The sequence below is a fragment of the Podarcis muralis genome, chromosome 6, assembly GCF_964188315.1.
Source record: "Podarcis muralis chromosome 6, rPodMur119.hap1.1, whole genome shotgun sequence".
In the NCBI taxonomy this organism is placed as follows: Eukaryota; Metazoa; Chordata; class Lepidosauria; order Squamata; family Lacertidae; genus Podarcis; species Podarcis muralis.
Genome location: NC_135660.1, coordinates 38,487,143 through 38,505,811, shown reverse-complemented (window position 1 = coordinate 38,505,811; position 18,669 = coordinate 38,487,143). Strand labels below are relative to the sequence as shown.

The 18,669-nt window shown below is 45.3% G+C and overlaps 1 protein-coding gene across 2 annotated transcripts in view; it reads right to left on the bottom strand.

Annotated features, from left to right (window-relative positions):
- ETV5 (ETS variant transcription factor 5) overlaps window positions 1–18,669 on the bottom strand; it is a 41,363-nt gene extending 22,694 nt beyond the window's left edge. Inside the window, exons 1-7 of one of the 2 annotated variants that reach the window (XM_028730838.2) lie at window positions 18,571–18,669; window positions 16,424–16,567; window positions 16,192–16,279; window positions 16,005–16,052; window positions 15,702–15,752; window positions 2,065–2,194; window positions 682–972 (exon numbers count right to left, since the gene is read on the bottom strand). In XM_028730838.2, the coding sequence (XP_028586671.2) occupies window positions 682–972; window positions 2,065–2,194; window positions 15,702–15,752; window positions 16,005–16,052; window positions 16,192–16,279; window positions 16,424–16,468 (653 nt within the window). In that variant the 5' untranslated portion in view covers window positions 16,469–16,567; window positions 18,571–18,669. Of the gene's footprint in view, window positions 1–681; window positions 973–2,064; window positions 2,195–15,701; window positions 15,753–16,004; window positions 16,053–16,191; window positions 16,280–16,423; window positions 16,568–18,344; window positions 18,434–18,570 lie in introns of those variants that run through there. The other variant, XM_028730839.2, reaches the window with a different exon arrangement.

The window sequence follows — 18,669 nt, the reverse complement described above, 5'->3', positions numbered from 1 at the left end:
AAAGCTGAAACAATGGTCTCTTGTAGGAGTAGGTTACTCCTGAAAGGGAAGAAGCCAAGCCATTTTCTCCCAAGGCAAATGAGAAGAAGAGTGGAAAAGGCTGGCCTCTTACATCAGAAGAGGAGGAAGGCAACTGAAAGGGTCCTAAGTACCCAATATTAAAATGGTAAGATTCAAAGTGCCAGCAGTTATTAAATTTAGCATAGGACAACTTTCGGAGTGTCCTGGTTTTTACTTTTTGAAATATGGCAACCCTAATTTAGCATCCATCCAGCATACAATGTGCCTGGGATGGCAGGACCAGAAAGTGGGATGCTGCCTGCCAGAAAGCCACATTCCTTAGATACCAGGGAAGTAAATTCAGCTATGAGTCATAGCTCTGAAGTCATGAACTTTTGCCTCAATTCCAAACTGAACATCTTCCCGACTCCAAATAATCAAACAAGGCATTCCTCAATGACTTCAGGATATAGCCGCATGCCTTTTTGCAATAACAACAAGATTTTGTCCCTCAGAATCACCTGACAGCACTCAAGAATGACACGCAGCACCTCAGTGTGCCAATCTGTGTGCACCAGCAATGCTGCCAAGTTTATATTTTAGCTCCATTTAAAAAATGCCCTTGAATGCAGATTTTTAAAAAAGAAAACAGAAAGAACCAATGTACTTTTCTCTCTTTACCTGTGTTCTGTTGGATACTGGTTTTCAGGCATCATCTTTGGCATCTGAATAGGTTGATGAGGCGGCCGGGGAACAGCGAAGGTTTGCTGCCTTGGTTCCTGAAGGGCATGAGGGACAGGTGGAGGGGGCGCTCCCTGCAGAGGGCCTGTGCTGGGGGCATGGGCAGGGGTTTGGGCAGGTGCTGCTGGCAGAGGCGGGGGTGGAAGGGGGGTGCTCTGGAGCGCAGGTGAGGCTGGGGTGGCAGGCGGAGTTAATGGCTTGAACGCAGCAGGGGGCTTCCTGTCGTAGGCACTGTGTGAACAGAAGACAGAGAGGGCCATAATAAATATGGGCAGCAGCCATTTCCACAGCTTCTGCTAGCTGCTCCTGACAGCTCTGGCTTGTTCGCATTTCATGGTTGTCAGGAAGTAACAGTTGAGGTTGTTCACAGCCTCAAGGGAATCTTTGTACTTCAGGCAAGCGACAAAACAGGCTGAGTCATAGGGCTCATTTTGAAAACACTTCGCTCACAATTTTCTCGGAGATAACTGTAGCTTCCAATTGTTGTTGCTTTTTCTTATAAAAAAAAATCGCCATTATTTCAGGAACAAACTCACTGCATTGAAAAACATGGGGGGGGGGGAGAGCTTTCTCTTCCCCCATTTGTGATAACCAACAAGAATTCTGTGCGATCTGAATGGCACATAAGCCTGCCACTCATCAACACACAATCATGCCTGCAGGCTGCTTCAAATGTGGCTTTCCCACCTACATGAGTGTAAGATGGAGTATATACCTATTGTACACTTGTGTGCAAAAGCCACGCATGTCTGCTTCAGAGAGATTGCATGTACAGATAAGACACAAGCAATCTACTATGTGTCCCTCCCCACTGCTATTTGAAGATTTTTTGATACACGAGAAAGGGCCTGGTGTAACTCAGCCCTGATAGCAGTAAATGTTAAGACTGTCATTTGCTTTAGAGTTGAAGAAGCTTCCTGAATATCTTAAGTTTAAAAGATCACAGGTACCATGCACACCAGCACATATGATGCTCTTTGGATGTGTGACCTACTGCCAAGGGATGTGGTTCACCACAAGAAGGATTTGGAGAGTGGAGTCTAAACTTTCTGCCCATTAGTCAAATCATCTGAATACTGAGTAATAACTAGCACTACAACATGGGCATGTATTTGGTTTCCTAGAAATGGAATGCAAATCTAAGTTGGTTTCTGCTTCCCTGATGGTCCCAACTTTGCCTACCAAGCTCAGCTCCCAACTAAGTGGTTCTTAATGTTTTTATCAGCATAACTGAGGCAAATTGTAACTAAACCCAGTTCAGGTTCCATGCTTCCCCAAGCCATCCAAAGGCATCTTAAGCTGTGCACCATTCATCCAACCTACCAATAGTTGTAGAGGCACTTTTCTCCATAATTAGCACAGAGCACCTGTTCGTGGCTACAGGTAGACAGCTCAGAAGAAGGGCTGTGGAGTTCCCTCTTGATCTTAGCTGGGGGCGGTCCATGAAGTACCACTGAATAAAAATTAAAAGTGGAAGAAAAACAAACAAACAAACCAATCAATCAATCAATCAATCATGTAATTTAGCACTTAACCGTATTCCCATGGATTTGAATAACCAAAAACATGCAACCAGACATTGCTCACTGCCCCAGAGCTAAAGTTGTGCGTACTAGTGCCACAGCACTACACAGTGATGAGCATGCATGCACAGCTCTCTCCTTGCCTTAAGGAGAGTTACTTGTCCTTGGAGAGGTGCGCATTTAGACTTCCACAGCAACGTGTCAGAACTATGGAGGCTGTGCGAATGGTAGAAACCCCCATTGCTAGACTTGGATACAGCAGGCATTGCATCACAACAGCAAAAGATTAACTGCTGGCAGCAGCAAGAGCATTTTAGGGTGGGGAAAAGGAGGGTATGAATGAGAACGTGGGGGTGGTAATTGTCACAGAACACTTGTTTCTGCATGGCTTTTACAACTTCTCATTCTCAAGAACCAAACCTCCACTTTCTGGCATATTCCAAGATAGCATGAACAGAACATGAAGAGAACTCAGGACACCAGATTGTATACACAGAGGAACTGAGAATATGGTGGTACATGTTTGGTACCATAAACATGGGCAGATTACTACATCTTGAATAGGATTCTGTTAGAACCATGGAGTTTAACCACCCTTCCTTTCCAGCAGTAATCATGCATGTTGCAGGGAATTCTGGGGCATATTCTAGGCCTAGGGCATGTCCTCAGGTGCCTCTGAAACAAACTCAGCCCTTGGCTGCAAGCTGCGTATTGCAGGGAAATATGGTTAATGGTACACAAGCTGCATTTTATGGAACTCCACTAAACCTCCATGGAATACAGCTTGAGAAAAACATTGTGCTTGAAATACAGAGCTGTAAGGCAAAAATGATTCCACACCAATGAGTTCCAGTACTTGCATATCACACCAACTGTTCTTGTCTCACACAGAAGGATTTCTAGGATCACTCTGAGTGCAACACAACTCCTCCGTGTCTTCCACCTCATTTTATGCCAACACAACAAAAATAAATGCTATCGAAAAATGTCAAGGGATGTGGCTAATTTGGGCAAGTACCTGTCCTGAGCTTCCATGGAGAGAAATAAGGGAACTAGGCTTGTAATTGGATCATTCAATCTTGCTCTCCTAGCATTCCAATGTCCCTTTGAGAGGGATGCATCCTTCACATCGCTATACTGCCTAAACAAGACTTGGCAACAGAAGTCCACTTCCGAGGATGCAAGGGCTGCAGCTATGCCAATGCCGGGTGATAAATTACAAAGCAGGGAACGACCTTGTTAGAAAAAACACCTCGCCTCAACAAGGGTCACAGCAACTCTCAGCTTAACTGGTTCTAAAAATACACAGTGCTGAATCCAACAAATGTCTGCATTTGGTCATTGGCTAAGTTGGTCTTTTCATCAGATCCCTCATTTTAAGAGGTACATTCTCATCTCTGAAGCACGCAGAACATCATGTTGACAGCATTATTTGCATTCCATGTTGCTACACAAGGCAGTACCAAACTTGTGCAAAAGCTGCATGAATGTAGTTTCTCCACAGGAAGCTTTTAACCAACAGGCACAAAGCACACACCCTAATCTCAGCTAGAATGGGTCTTTCCGAGGTTTAAAACAGAATTGTGTAGAATGTCCCAGATTCCTGTTTCAGCAAGATTATGTGCCATCAGAATCACTTCTGTCATCATCTGTTCATCTGGGCAACTGCGGCAGCACGCTCCTCCCCATATAGGAATGTACTGCCAAACTGGCAAGATCTTTAAAGCTTGCAGCAAAACGTATCTCAACAGCAGGGGGGGGGGAGCCCTTGAAGCTTTTGGCTTGACTGCCTGAGCCCCAAATAACAGAAGAAAGTGTTATATCCTAGAGTTCTAAGATTTGGTCATTGCCTCTAATATTGTTGCAAAAGGTGGCATGATATTTAGGGATGGGGCAGGGGAAGGAACCACACCACCCCTCATCATCTATTCTATATAGAAATACCAAAATTACCCCAGTGGACCAGCTACCATTCTACTCCTGTTAACGTAAGAAGTGTCATTAGTTGCCAGTAGTGTCTGTTTAAGAGCTTCTATTATAATATCCATTATTCCATCTAGTTTCCCAGGTGCCTTTCAATCACTATGCTACACTTGAGACCTGCAGGTTAGAGCCTCATTCCTTAACGTCACCCAATACACTTCTCCTGTTACACCATATTGCACCACCACGTTTTCCAGGCACTGGTTTCCCTAGCATTAGTTTTGGTGGAAGCTGTCAGTCTAATTGGCTCCCATCCTTTTACTCCACAGATAATTGTCCTGCTAGAGGAACTTGCCTTTTACAGCATACTCCTCCCCACCCCTGCAGAGGGATAACAGCAGGGGCTTACTCACTGCAATGCTGCAGAGAACACAAAGCCCAGAATGGCAGGTTATTTGTTCCAGCATCTGGATGAATGTATTCTGAAGGAGACCAAACCTGGTTTTCCTTCACAAGAAAATATCTCGCTCCAGATGAAGCATAGGGACATTGGAAGCTGCCTTATATGGAATCAGGCCATTTGTCCATCTAGCAGACTGGTCGTGGCACTGCAGGGTTTCAGGCCAGGGTTTTGTCCCAGCTCTACCTGAAGATGCTAGGTACTGGAAGCTTGGGCTCTTCCACTGATCTGTGGCCCTTCTCTCATGCTTTGTGGGGGCATCAAGAAAAAGACAGACCAGTTTGGAGCACACTGGATAGTTGCTGGGAGATTGCAGGTTGCCCTGGCTAGACCAGTCAAATAATCCTCCAAAGGGAAATGGAAGTTATACCCTATTCTCCTTCTGCAATCGCCAAAGAGGATGCATTCCAACTTGCACGCATTCTGCCACTTTGCAATTTGGAAGCAGATTTCAGATTAGAGTTAGAAAGAGCAAGTGGTCTCCAGAAGGTATATAAACTGGGGAGGGAGGGGAACGGTTCAGAGGACCCAGGCCCGCTAAAATGCTGAACTCAAAATGAAGGGAAGGCTGGCGATGGCCCTCATGCCACAGCAGAGAGTTCTTCTACTATATATAATTTTTAAACCAACTAATATATGCTTAGCCTAATTAATTTCTAAAAGAAGACGTTCTAGGAGAAGGCAAGTGCGTCAGAGTTCTGTACCTAAATAGTGACAGAACAGCTTGGCTTAGTCGGAAGTGGAGTATTATCTCCACAAAGGCTAAGCGCACAGCCATTGCCGGTGAGAGAGGATAGCCTGGGTCTGACAGCTTCCAGCCATCACCGCCAATTAGCAGCTCCCTGCATTCTATGTGCTGTCAAAGCCTCCCAGAGATGGGCAGAGACATCCACTCCTTTGGGGCAGTTGGGACACATCTGGGAGGGAACATTTAGTGCTGAGCCCTGGACCTGTTCAAATCCTTCTTTCTACGGGAGGGCAAAAGAGAAGAGCCAAGAGTGCCTTGGATTGAGCTGCCTTTTTTTTTTGTTTTTAGGGATAAGGTTTTGCTTGTTTGAAAAGGCTACAGCAAAAAGGCTACACAAAAAAGTCAAGAGTACAACTCATTTCATTAAACTCTGGTGTTTTTGTTTTAAAAAAACCACCAGCAGCTGCATTTCTGATACATTTCCATTCTGGCAGAATGTTGGCATTTCAAGTGTTAATGTGTCCCCGTCCCCCCACTCCCTATAATTTGCTCTCTGTCCTCTCCCACCCCCACTTCCTAATAGGCATGGCCTTGCTGAGCAGCAAACAGCAGGAAACTCACTTTGGAGGTGTTCCAGCTGTCAGTCACAAGCATGTTTCTTTCCAACAGTCTCTGTGTTGTTTGAGCGGTTGTTTTTCTGCCAGCAGCACAATGGGGCTTAGTTATTCATTGAAGAAGAAGGTTGAGGGAGGGGGAGAGAATCTGCAAGCAGGCACCACCCTCCATTCACAACCAATTTGGAATACTCCATCCATTCACAAAAAAAACACCCCTCTCTCTCCCCACAGCTGAGCGCTACCAATCAGGGGAAGGGAAATGACACTTAAGATCATAACAGAGACCAGCTGTCCTGCACAGAGAAGCTTGTGCTGCGGGCAACGTTTATGTAAGGAATTCAAACACTGCAGAAACAGCCTTGCATAGCTAGGAGGGAGTCAGCCTCTCCAAAGAGTTCATTGCAAATGATTGTGCAACCCCACTTGTGGTGAGGTCCGGAAATGCCCTTTGGCCGGGGTGGGGGTGGGGAGTAAAAATAATTTGTAAAATCAACTTTTCCCCTTCAAAACAATGGCTGCCTGCCAGTGGACAGAATATTTCCTCTTAATGCTAACAGTGCCCTCACTCTCAGCTCCATCTATTAGCAGCTACTGTAGCCCCTGCATTTATGGGAAGGATTAAGAGAGGGGCTAATTATCCCCAGTGTAGGAAAAATGGCATTTCTTGAGGACTATAGTGTTGTGAAAATGGTGCAAATTGCTCAAAAACTGCTCACAAAAGGAAAAAAAAAGCAGTAAATAGGGGTCCCAGAGGAGGAAAGACAAAAGATGTTGCTAGTATAATGCCAAATAAAAAGAAACACATACAATTTAGGAAAAAAAGCACTTTCATACTGAGTTCAAGAAGGGGCAGCTCTTGAAGGATATTTGGAAGCTGTAACATGTTGCTTAAGTCATGTAACATCCTACGCAAGTTACATGGGCTCTCAGTTAGCTTCTGCAGACAGCCCCAGTTTTTGGTTTCAACCTACAGAACTCTTATTGGCCTCTCTCTCTCTCTCTCTCTCTCTCTCTCTCTCTCTCTCTCTCTCTCTCTCTCCAGGAGTCCTCCCACCCTTTATGACAGAGGTGGGGAACCTATGGCCCTCCAGATGTCATTGGACTCCAACTCCCATCATTCCCAGCCACTGACCATGCTGTCTGGAGCTGATGGAAGATGGAGTCCATCATTCATGTTTCCTGCTTGGCAGGGGGTTGGACTTGATGGCCCTTGTGGTCTATTCCAACTCTATGATTCTATGATTCAGCTGGACAGCCAGATGATACTACACCAAACGCCCTGCTCCTAGGAAGGTGGGCAGTGCAGAACCTCAAAACATGGCTTGGTTTCTTTAAGTCTGATACCACCTTTCCCAGGACAGAGGATAACAAAGTACAATAGCACATCCCTCTGCCAACTCCCTCACTGCACAGGCTCACAGATATTTGCCCATATGAACTCTTTTAGGAGCCCAGCCAAGACTTGCCTGTACAGGCTGGCTTTTGATGTCCCACCCACACAATATTTCAGCTTGAAAAATCACTCTCATCCCACCCCATTGGATGTCTCCTGCATGGAAACTCTGGATGCAAACAAGGGAGATGGGGGTAGGGTTGGAAGGAGTCCTCACAAACTGAAGAGGCCTCTGTAGTATGCAGGGAAATCCTGCTTATCTAAAAGAAGTCCCTCCTCACAACATCTGGATGACCACAAGCTCCCTTTCCCCGCTTCCATCCATGAAAGCAAAAGCACTGTTGCAGTTTAAAAGGGCTGCTGCATAAAATCAGACACAGGTTCAAGGGCAGACATTGCCTACTGGAATTGCCAAGTTTTCAATGGGATGCTGCCCCCCCCTCAATCCACAGCAAGGTGCCCACTGGGTCACTTATCCAAGTGTGCATTCCATCAAAGTAAGGCAGGCAGCGTCCGCACTGAAGATGCACATTTGAGACAGGTCTGGAAATCCTGATCAAGCAAGTGACAGACACGCATTCTGCTGCTTCTGAGCAGCCAAAGGGGAAAAGGAACAAAACACCACCTCCACGTAAAAACATCCTAAGCGAATGAAACTTTTAATACAGTCGTACCTTGGATTTCGAACGGAATGCGTCCATTCGACTTCTGAAACGTTCGGAAACCAAGGCGTGGCTTCCGAGGCAAAGTTCGCAAACCGGAACACCTACTTCTGGGTTTGCGGCTTTGGAGTTCCAAGTTGCTCATGAACTAAGCTGTTTGAAAACCAAGGTACTCTCTCCCCCCCCTCCTTGCACACCCCTCCTAACCACTAAATATTAATCCATTACTGTACAGTGGTACCTCGGGTTAAGAACCTAATTCATTCTGGAGGTCCGTTCTTAACCTGAAACTGTTCTTAACCTGAGGTACCACTTTAGATAATGGGGCCTCCCGCCGCCGCCCGATTTCTGTTCTCATCCTGAAGCAAAGTTCTTAACCCGAGGTACTATTTCTGGGTTAGCGGAGTCTGTCACCTGAAGCATCTGTAACCTGAGGTACCACTGTACTAGCAACGGCAGCCTCTGAAGCCTTACCAGGCAACAAGAGAAGCAGCCCATCCCTAAAGTGCCTTCCTTGGGTGCTGACTTGAGGGATACACACCTATGCCAACACTCAGAGGAAGAGCTCAGTGCCTCAAAGGCAGATATTTATGTGTGTGTGTGTGTGTTGTGTGTCTGCCTCAGAGAAAGTACACATTCTCATTTCCCTGTTCTAATACATTAACTATAATTAGAACCTAGAAAGAAAGAAGCAAGCAGCACAACTACAGGTTATGTCTCAACACGCCAAGGTAGAGAGGAAGTCAGGAATGCAGCGCGGCTTGGGGTGGGAGGCGCCAAGGGCTTTTGCCTTGTTTATCTGTGCACTGGCAGTGAAGCAGAACAATAGATGCTGAACCAGCACCAAGAAATCAGCCAGGAGCTTGCATGCAAAGAGCTTTGTGCCAGCGGAGCTCTCTACCCCATTCACAGATGCCATAGCAGAGACACCACAATACCGCTTTCACCAGAAGTTATCATGGTACAGTTTGCCAGTTCAGAGAGCTAAGCTTTCAGAGGGTGAAAGATGTTTAGAAGACAGGTGTCCCATTTGATCCTGAATGTCCAGATTTCAAAATTAGTCTCTCTCTCTCCTATTGCCTTAGCTCTAACTTTGCAAATAGAATGACCTGGAATACACCATCAGCAGAGTCACATGGTGCTGCTAGACTGCACCACTTTAGATTCTTTGCGGGATCACGTGTTGGAATGCATGTCTCCCCCTGACATCTCCCTGCATATAGAAACCTAGCGCATCAAGGAGAATGTTTGGCCTGATACTCCTTTCCTTGGATTTGCTTTCTTTCTAGTTGCTAGGAATCCTTTTGAGGGGCGGGTGATGGGAATGAAAGTCCCCATCCACACTCTCAAGCAAAACAGTGCAGCAAAAGCTGCACCATGTGATTTTCCTGATGGAGGCCTGTGCTGAAATATGCATTTTCACCATGAGTCTGATGACTCGCACACTTTTCAGAAGAGGAAACACACATCCATTAGCTGGAAAAACAGAACTAGAGTCAAAATATGAGCCTGTGGCCCAAAGGAGGCAAATTATCTAATCTGTTTGGGCAGTAGCCAACTAACGTGTCCCGTCAGCGCATAGGATTTCCGCTTGTGCAATGGAACTTCCCCCCTCCTCCCCCTGCGCATACCCTGCGCCATTCCCAAATCTGTTCTGGAGGGCTTGGGAAACCTCTAGAACAGATTTTGGGGGTGTACGGGGGGGGTAAGCTATGTTGCACAAGTGGAAACCCTTGCGCTGACAGGATGTGTTCGTTGGATACTTCCCTATGGAAAGCGACTTCTCAGAAGTCACAGTGTTGTTTGTAGCGCCTGCATGGGTTATATCAAAGTATGCGGCCGCAAACTCTTTGCCAATGCTGCATTGTGCTCAAATCCTCACACTGCAGTTAGAAAGCTGGTGATATCTATTTAAGACTCTATGCAGGGACGTATCTTTGCTTGCGTGATCCCCACCACCTGCCCATGACCTTGTGTGCAGCCATCATTACCTGGTTTCCACACTGAAGCGGCTTGCTCCCAACTCCTAAGCGACTTGTACACACAAACTGGTTGCTTGGTAACAGTGTGGCTTTGTGGGTATGGAAAGCCAATTGATCTGGATCAGTGTACACCTGCTCAAGGAATGACGTACACTCAGGTCAACACCAGCCTGGCTTTTAAGCCTTAATCTCCTTGCCTCTTGTCTTTGCACAACTGACGAGGTCAGAGATCAAGGGGCAAGGGGCAAAGTCTCTATGCTTCAAGGCTTTTCATGCAATTTTGAACCTATCTCTGAACTCTGCTCTTCTTTCCCCTTTTTCTGACCCATAAAGAGTGTCTACAAATAGATGTGATGCAAACCAGAAAACAATTGCCCAATTTCTTCAAATTCTCTCTCTCTCTCTCTCTCTCTCTCTCTCTCTCTCTCTCTCTCTCACACACACACACACACACACACACACACACACAGAGTAATGTACCTATATGCTTTCACCAAGGAAAAAGTGAAGTGCAGGAAGCATAATTCTGAGTTTTCAACATTCTCTACCCATTCTTGGCACTAGTGTATTATCAAAATAGTCTTTCATGTGAATTGACCCCAACTGAAGTGGTTAAAAATACTTCATGATGAAAGAGATAGGAGTTGATCAGCAGAAATCTAAGCACTTTCTTTAGCTATGTTGTCACAACACAGAGATCATTGTTGAGAGACCAACAATATTTTCAAGAGAACTGAAAGTTGTTTAAGAAGGGAACTGCTTCCTATGATGTATGAATAGCATTATACAGATTTTTACTCAGAGTAGCCCCATTAAAATTAATGGCCATGGCAAACATACATTCAGTAATTTCAATGAGCCGACTCTGAACGAAAGTTAAATGTTATTCCCCATACAAAAGGATACAAAAACTTGCCCCTTGATCTCTGACCTCATCCATTCTGCAAAGACAAGAGGCAATGAGATTAAGGCTCAAATGCCAAGCTGGTGTTGCCCTAAGTGTATGTCATTCCTTAAGCAGGTGTACACTGATCCAGATCAGTTTACCAAAAGTAAGCTGTATTTGTTTTTTGTTGCATCTCACTCTCGTCTTAGGTTTCGCTGTGTTGATTTTGTGTAAGCCACCTTGTAAATAAAGTCATTAACTGGATGAACAGCTTGAATTCTGATTTAAGAGTAGAACCATTGAAAACAATGGGAGTTAAGAAGATGCAAAGAGCACCATTGGATCAGGCCAAAGCCCCATCTAGTCCAGTATCCTGTTCTCAGAGTGGCTAACCAGAAGACACCTATGGGAAGCCTGCAAGCAGGACACAGGACAGCCAGTGTTAGAAACTGAGATATGAAAGCCAGGAGCTAAATGGCACCTTAAACCTAGGTTAAGGGCACAACAACGGAATGCCTAGGCATGCTTTTTTATAACAAGAATACAAAGCTGAAAATGAATGAATTGCAGCTAAAACATTATGTTCATTCTTCACATGGTCTAGTCCTTCCCCTGCCCACCCCCCTCATATTCTTAAGAGGATCTCTTCTCCAGTCTTCAGAGAGTAGTTAGAAGTAGGGAGGCAGAAAAAGGTCCTCCTTTCCTTCCACTCTGCAGTTTTAACCTGAAATCTTCGGTGCAGTACTGCACCCAGAGCTCAGAAACTGCTTGGGCTAATGAAATTCCCTGTCGCAAAATGCCCAGAAAACAATGGGAGCTTTGAGCACAGCAGCCCTCTCTGCCACTTGTGATTCCCAGCAACTGGTATTCAGAGACATATTGCCTCTTTGACACTGGAGGTAGTACAAAGTCATCATGGCCAGTACCCATTCATAGAAGATAGGGTTAAGTTATTATGGTGCTGGAGGAGACTCTTGAGAGTCCCATGGACTGCAATAAGATCAAACCTATCCATTCTGAAGGAAATCAGCCCTGAGTGCTCAGTGGAGGGACAGATCCTGAAGCTGAGGCTCCAATACTTTGGCCACCTCATGAGAAGAGAAGACTCACTGAAAAAGAACCTGGTGTTGGGAAAGATGGAGGGCACAAGGAGAAGGGGACGACAGAGGACGAGACGGTTGGACAGTCTTCTTGAAGCTCCTAACATGAGTTTGACCAAACTGCGGGAGGCAGTGGAAGACAGGAGTGCCTGGCGTGCCCTGGTCCATGGGGTCACAAAGAGTCGGACATGACTAAACAACATCAAAGGGCTAAGTTAGTGATGGCTAACTTAAGACCCGCAATGGAGCTTAAATATAGTAGGCAAGTCCAGATGCAGCACAATAAATCATAAAGTAAAACAAGTTCGAGTGTATACATTAGGAACCGCAATCCCTCTTCAAGACTGTTATCAGCTCTCTGAAATACCATTGTCTCCCTTGGCCCCTTTATCTTTATCCACTAACCCATCCTTAGCCACAGGAAGTAGTTGCCTGTTTAATAATTCAAGTCATTATCAGGAACGTACAGGAAGAAGGTTGTAACTGTTCACCCTTTTAACCTTCACAGGGTTATCAAAGGCTACTTCAAGAGAAAATACACCCTTACTGCTCCACAGGAAGAAAAAGAAAGTTGACAAAATGGCAGGCTATAGCTGGGGTGGGGAAGAGTTGCAGCTTGGCTGGGTTCCCACGTTGAGGCTACCCAAGTGTTCCTGCACCTTTTTTTGGTTGAGGATCATTTATTCTAATCGATATTTTATGTATTAACTCTACGTTTAACCTCACCTCCATCATATTATCCCTGGGCAAGTTACAATTCATGTATATATCTCACTTTTCCTTTCAAAAAACATTGAAGTTTTCTTCATTTCTTTGTTCTTTTCATTGTACATTTCACTTTTTCAATCAGTTGTCCAAAGTGGTCCACATTTTAAAATGTAAAAAATATGAGCAATAAGAAACCCCTGAAATAGCAAATGGCAATAAGATGCCTGTTGGGCACAGAAAGGGAGAGATCAGCCTCCCAAGCATTTTTAAATTGTCACAGGATAGGATGTGTGGATAAGGGAAGAGAGTTGTCCACTGGCGATGTCAGAGGTGACACACACAAACACAGAGAGAGCTAACCATTATGTCATTTGCTAGCCAAGGGAATTAGTCTCTCTCACCAAAACAGAACCGTTACCATAGAGGAAAGCCTTCTGGAGCCTGCTCAACAAACGCTAACAATTGTCTGGAAAACACAGTGGGCGAGATCCAAGGTAGTGTGAGCAGACATCCTCTTGTGCTGTGGGGCTTCTCCTTACTCTCCTCCCCCTAGCAACCCCCAACCCTTCAGAGTAGGGGGCCAAAAGTCTCATTACTCAAGTGTGCAGACAGCACTGGATGTCACCCAACATCTGGAAGAGACCCTCATTAAAGCGGAAGAAATAGTAGAAAAATAAAAATAGGACAGTAAGACCCACAAATAATAGGAAACAGGCCCCTTAACCTAAAGCTTGTCACAGTGCCATTCTTAGAGAACTAGAGTCAGAACAGAGGCAGAGATGTGTGCAGACATATTGTGCTTTTTATAGACCTTGCAAAAGAATTAGCTTTTCTAAGTGCCACCTACAAGGGTACTCAAGTAAAGGCATTCATGTAATTACATAATAGGAAGCAGAAGAAGAAATGAAAACCCACCACCATCATCCAAATTAAAATACATAGGACTGGTCCTAATTCTAAGACCACACATTCCAAGCAAACGTTTTGAGGCAAAACAGCACCAACTGTCTCCTGACCAGCCCCAATTCTAAACTCATTTACTTGGCACCAAGTCGCACCAATTTTAAACGGAACTCAAGTTAAGGGTGTTTAGGATTAGCATGTTACTCATGCAGCAGTTGATTTCTGTGCCAGAAACCACAGTAATAATGCAAACCATGAATCATCATACATCCATCTATGACATATTAAGCAAGAGCTCCAGAAACCCTTTTAAGTGCAAAAGATGCCCTGTTCATTTCTCTTTATTCATCTATTCAATCAGCTATTCTGGTGCTATACAGCAAACTCCATTACTGAGCCTCTCAAAGGCCACAGAGTTTCACTTTGCAGATTCTGGGCCCCATATTATCTTTCCACCTTTAAAAAAAGTAAATATTGGAGATCCCCTCGCTCTTTGGGAACTTTAGCAGGTTTTAGTGATATGTCTTCTCACCTTTGCTCAGAATTTAGCCCTTTTGCTATATACAGGGAACAATCCTCTCTCCAACCCCTGGCAATCGGTTTCACTAGCCTGAGTGGCTTGAAAGACTTCTACAGGTCAGAAGGGAAGCCTGTCTCCCCTGCAGACACATGGTTCCAGTAAGATTTAAATTTGGCATTACTAGATCCATTCCAGGCAGGAAGCTACTCATTGATATATAAACAGCTTCCATTGAGAATCCCCTCCTGCCATCGACCTGCTCGCCACAAACACAGAATACATAGAGGATGCTCAGGCCAGAAGGAAAAGTCTTTTTAACCCAAACAGAACTCCTCTCACAAAAGGTTTGCTGCGGAGGCCCAGAACTCTGGAGAAGACATTTTGTTTTCCCCACAATCCTTCAGGCTCCTGAACCGTAAAAGCTTGCTGAGAGAGAGAGCGCGCCTCTGCCAACAACATCTCCTCCCACACAGCCCGGCTGCAGTTTATACTGCTCCGAGCAGGAGAACTGGAAGGGTTGGGTTAGAATGTCAACACAGAGAGAAAATTTCTTACTCCAGGCTGCCTTTCATCTCAGGGAGGAGGAAAGAAAACACACACACACACACACACACACACACACACACACACACACGTCTGAGGAAGCTTTCATGGCAAGCTTCCCACTTACTTCAAAGTAATCAAAGGGCAATAATTAACATGCATTTACTGTAGCACAAGATACACCACTGCATGCTGTGACAGAGTTTGAATCAAGAATCCGTTCCACTGCAGGCTATGTTTTCTTCCCTTCAAATTCTGTGGCAATTGGAACAGCTACACACACACACACACACACACACACACACACACACCCTGAGTGGATGCGGAGTGACATTTCCACTTTCCAGAACATCATCTTGCTTTTATTTAACCTCTAACGCCCCCAAATCACAGTCAAAAAATATGCAGAAAGCATGCATGCCTAAATAGCTTGCTGCCTGCAGAGGCCCAGGTGCTGAGCTCTCCGATGCTGCAGGTAAGGGAACATTTTGGGGGTGGTGCTGTGCGAGAGGGACGGCTTCTCTAGCCGCCTTCTCAGAGCTGCTGGCTTGCCAATGACGAACGCTCCCTAAAGCTGCTCAAGTTTCACCAGCAAAGCTTTGTCCTTCACAGCTTCGCTATAGCTGCGGCTATAATAGCCAGAAAAGTCATTGAGGGAATTGGAAGGCACAGGGCTGGTGAGAGACAGAGTGCTCTTGTGCTTGCTGTCAAATGGATTTTAATATCTCTTACATTATGAAGTATTCATGGGGGCTTGAAAGGGTTCTGCAGAGATCAAGGTTAATAGGCAGCCCCAGAGATGCTCAAATAAATATCCTAAGTCTGCCAATTAAAGCAGTGCCGTTAACAGAACAGTCAGTGTCCACACCTCCTGTCTGCTCCCTTCTCGTCAAGATCCACAGATTCGACAAAAAACGTGCAAAAATACATTTTGGAGCTACATTTAATTAACAGAAGCAAAAACCAAGGGAGCAACTAAAACCTGTCACACATTTTGCAATGACACTACAGATTTCACAGCAGGCAGACAAATGAACAAGAGAATGACTTACAGTTATCGGACTGGAAATCTGGGACAAACTGTTCATCATCAGGAACTTGAGCTAAAAGAAAGGGGAAAAAACAAGGTTTTTTCACCAATTAATTAATAAATTAAACCCTACATTTCCTTATCTAAAGACAAAGGAGCTCACAAGCCAAAATAAATATGAATGTCATACATTGCAAAATAGCAAAAAAAGAAAAAAAGAAAAGAAAAAAGATTCCATAGAAATGACAAGCATGACCAATTATCATAGCCAATAGGTTATCAAAGCGCAATGGGACACAGAATTGTGATATCAACAAGGATTTACCTTCAGCTAACCAAGCCTCCTGCAACTGGCTGAGATCCTGAAACAATTCTGAAAGAAAATAAGAACAAAAAATGGAGTATTTTTTTTCTGCTTACATGCTTTTTACACATGCTGCTTAAAATGGTGATGCTTCAAAGATGCTTTTTTCAAACATCAACAACAACAAAAGGAGGCAATTCTTCGCTACCTTCAGAATCATGAGCCAAGTCAGTGTCCTGAAACTTCCTTTTTCTGTCATTTACTGGCCTGCCTCGACATTCATCTGTGCAAGGTTTCTGGTAGAAGCAAAGAAATGTAACTATGAAAGGCAATCGTTCAGAAACACAAAAGAGCAGAAGCAACATGAACTTTGTAAAAAGGAGCAGGGGGCATCCACATGATAAGAAAACAAAACCACATTAAAATAAACGAAGTCCTACCCCAGGGACCATGAAAGGGACCTGCTGATCATAAAAACCATCCATTGTGCTTGCAAATTCTTTAATATTCCCTCGAACGTTTTTAGCATTGAGTAATTCCAGGATGAGAAGAGTTTTCAGAATCTAGTTCTGGCAGATTTCAGGCTGGAAGGGAGAAGAGAAAGACAGAGGAATCAGACAATGTTCTGCCTTTAAGGCACCTGAAGAGACCATCTCTAACAGCACAAGAGCATGTTCTGCAAGCTTTGAGGATTATCATTTGTGCTTAGTTAACACACATTAAACACGGGGGAGGGAGGAAGACAAATTATAGTATTACCCCCCCTAGCTAGTTGCTATGATATCCATTCATTAAGTTGCTGCTCTTTTTAAATCAACACACCAAAGCCCCAACCTTTAATCCATGATGTCACAGAGTTACTATGGGAACAGTCGTGACATCACTAAATGCGAATTACAACCGCTTAAGAACAAACATAGGGAACGGCATGGATTATAAGGCAGAGATCACATGGCTTGGAGTACATTTTCTCCCTACATGGTCGAAAGATAAAATATAAATAGCAACAAGTGCACAGGAAAGTCGACTGGAGTTAGTGAAACAGCTTGGCTTTCTGGAGATGATAATTATCTGCATGCAACTCCTCTAGGTTACAAAGAGAGCCAATGCTCTTTTAACTTACGCCTAACCAATGCAAACCGAAAAGATCCCTTGATTTCAATGCCACCAGAAACTGTGCTTAGTACTGTAGCCATTCAAGCATTGTTTGAAGTAGCTTTTTTTTTTTTTTTTTTTGCTGATCTAAACCTTTGATTGCCAAGGAAATCTCGGATCATTTACTCGAAAGCTTAAAAACACACTGCAAGAAATATCCATGTTAGGTTGGCATAAGACCCAGCGCGAAATGGAAAACTGCTCGGTCCCTTGTTCTGCTGATGCAACTTTTGCTGCTATCTTCAAGAAATCTGCTAAGCAAAGGGCAGTTTTCAGTCATCCCTTAAGTAAATTCACCGTGAAGTTTAAACACGAGAGATTTATGGCCTGTTTAAAAGAAGCAATATTTTCTACGAACTCCTCTCAAAAATACAGAATCTGTGGTCTTAAAAAAAAAAAAAACTTGAGTAAGTGCGTTTCATAACATGGGGTTGGCGGCGGGGGGAGAGAGAGACGAGAGAAAGGTGGTGGTAGCGAGATCGGTTATGAACTTCTTTATCTAGCCTAGCTGGCCAACTGTTGCAAACTGCTCCTAAATATCACCGCGGACACAAATATTTTCCATTCCGAACTTGCCCCGTCGATTCAGAGCAAAAAAATGGCAAAAACGGCGATTTGAAGCAACATCTTTAAAAACATTATGTCGCGCGTACTAAATCCGCTTTTCTATCTGGCCGCTGCGATTCGCCTCCCCCCCCCCCGTACCCCTAGGAAAAGCCTTTAACGCAGCCAAACAATACAATTAGCATCCCCTCCCCCGTGTGCAAATCTGGCTTAAGTTTTATGAATGGCAGAGCAAGCAACAAGAGCAGGTAGAGTGTAACGAGATACCCGGCGTAGGGCCCCATTCACAAAAACAAGGCACGCACTTCCCAGCTCGCTCCATTCACGAAACGCCTTCAGAGGCGCCCCCACCCCTACAGCCCTGTGCAGAACGCCGCGAGGAGACGCAGCCCCCGCCCCCGCACTCAAGGCTTCATTCACAGAAAACCAGCTCCATTCATAAAATCGCCCACATTCACAAAAAAACACATCACCACCACCAGCAACCACCTCCCGACACAGCCAGTGCCTGCTGCAGCCTGTGGCGGCGCGGCTGTGCAGCCTTCCTTTGGAAAGGCTACGCCGTAGCTTCTCCTCCCGGCACTCTGTTGCAGCCCCCAGAGCTGCCCCCTCCCGCACCTGAGTTCAAGCCCCACTGCTTACTCCAGGCTCCAGCAGACCGAATCACTGCCTCCATCTCAGCCACGGCACCCCAAGCTTATCCAAACACAACCCCCCCGCATTACTTTGCACCCCCGAACACCTGCGCCCCCGCCAGCCTCAGGCCGCCCAGCCGATCCCACAACTCCCAGCACCCCACCGCTCAGGACCCCCGGCCCCGATCCCGACCCCAGTCCCCGGAGGCTGCGTCGCCTTCGCCCCTCCTCACCTGGCCATAGAACTAGCGCGCTGCCGCTGTGCAGTCGCTAGAAGCCCTGGTTCTTCCTCGGGCTGCTGCCGGAGCCCCCGAGCGGCCTCCAGAGCCCGC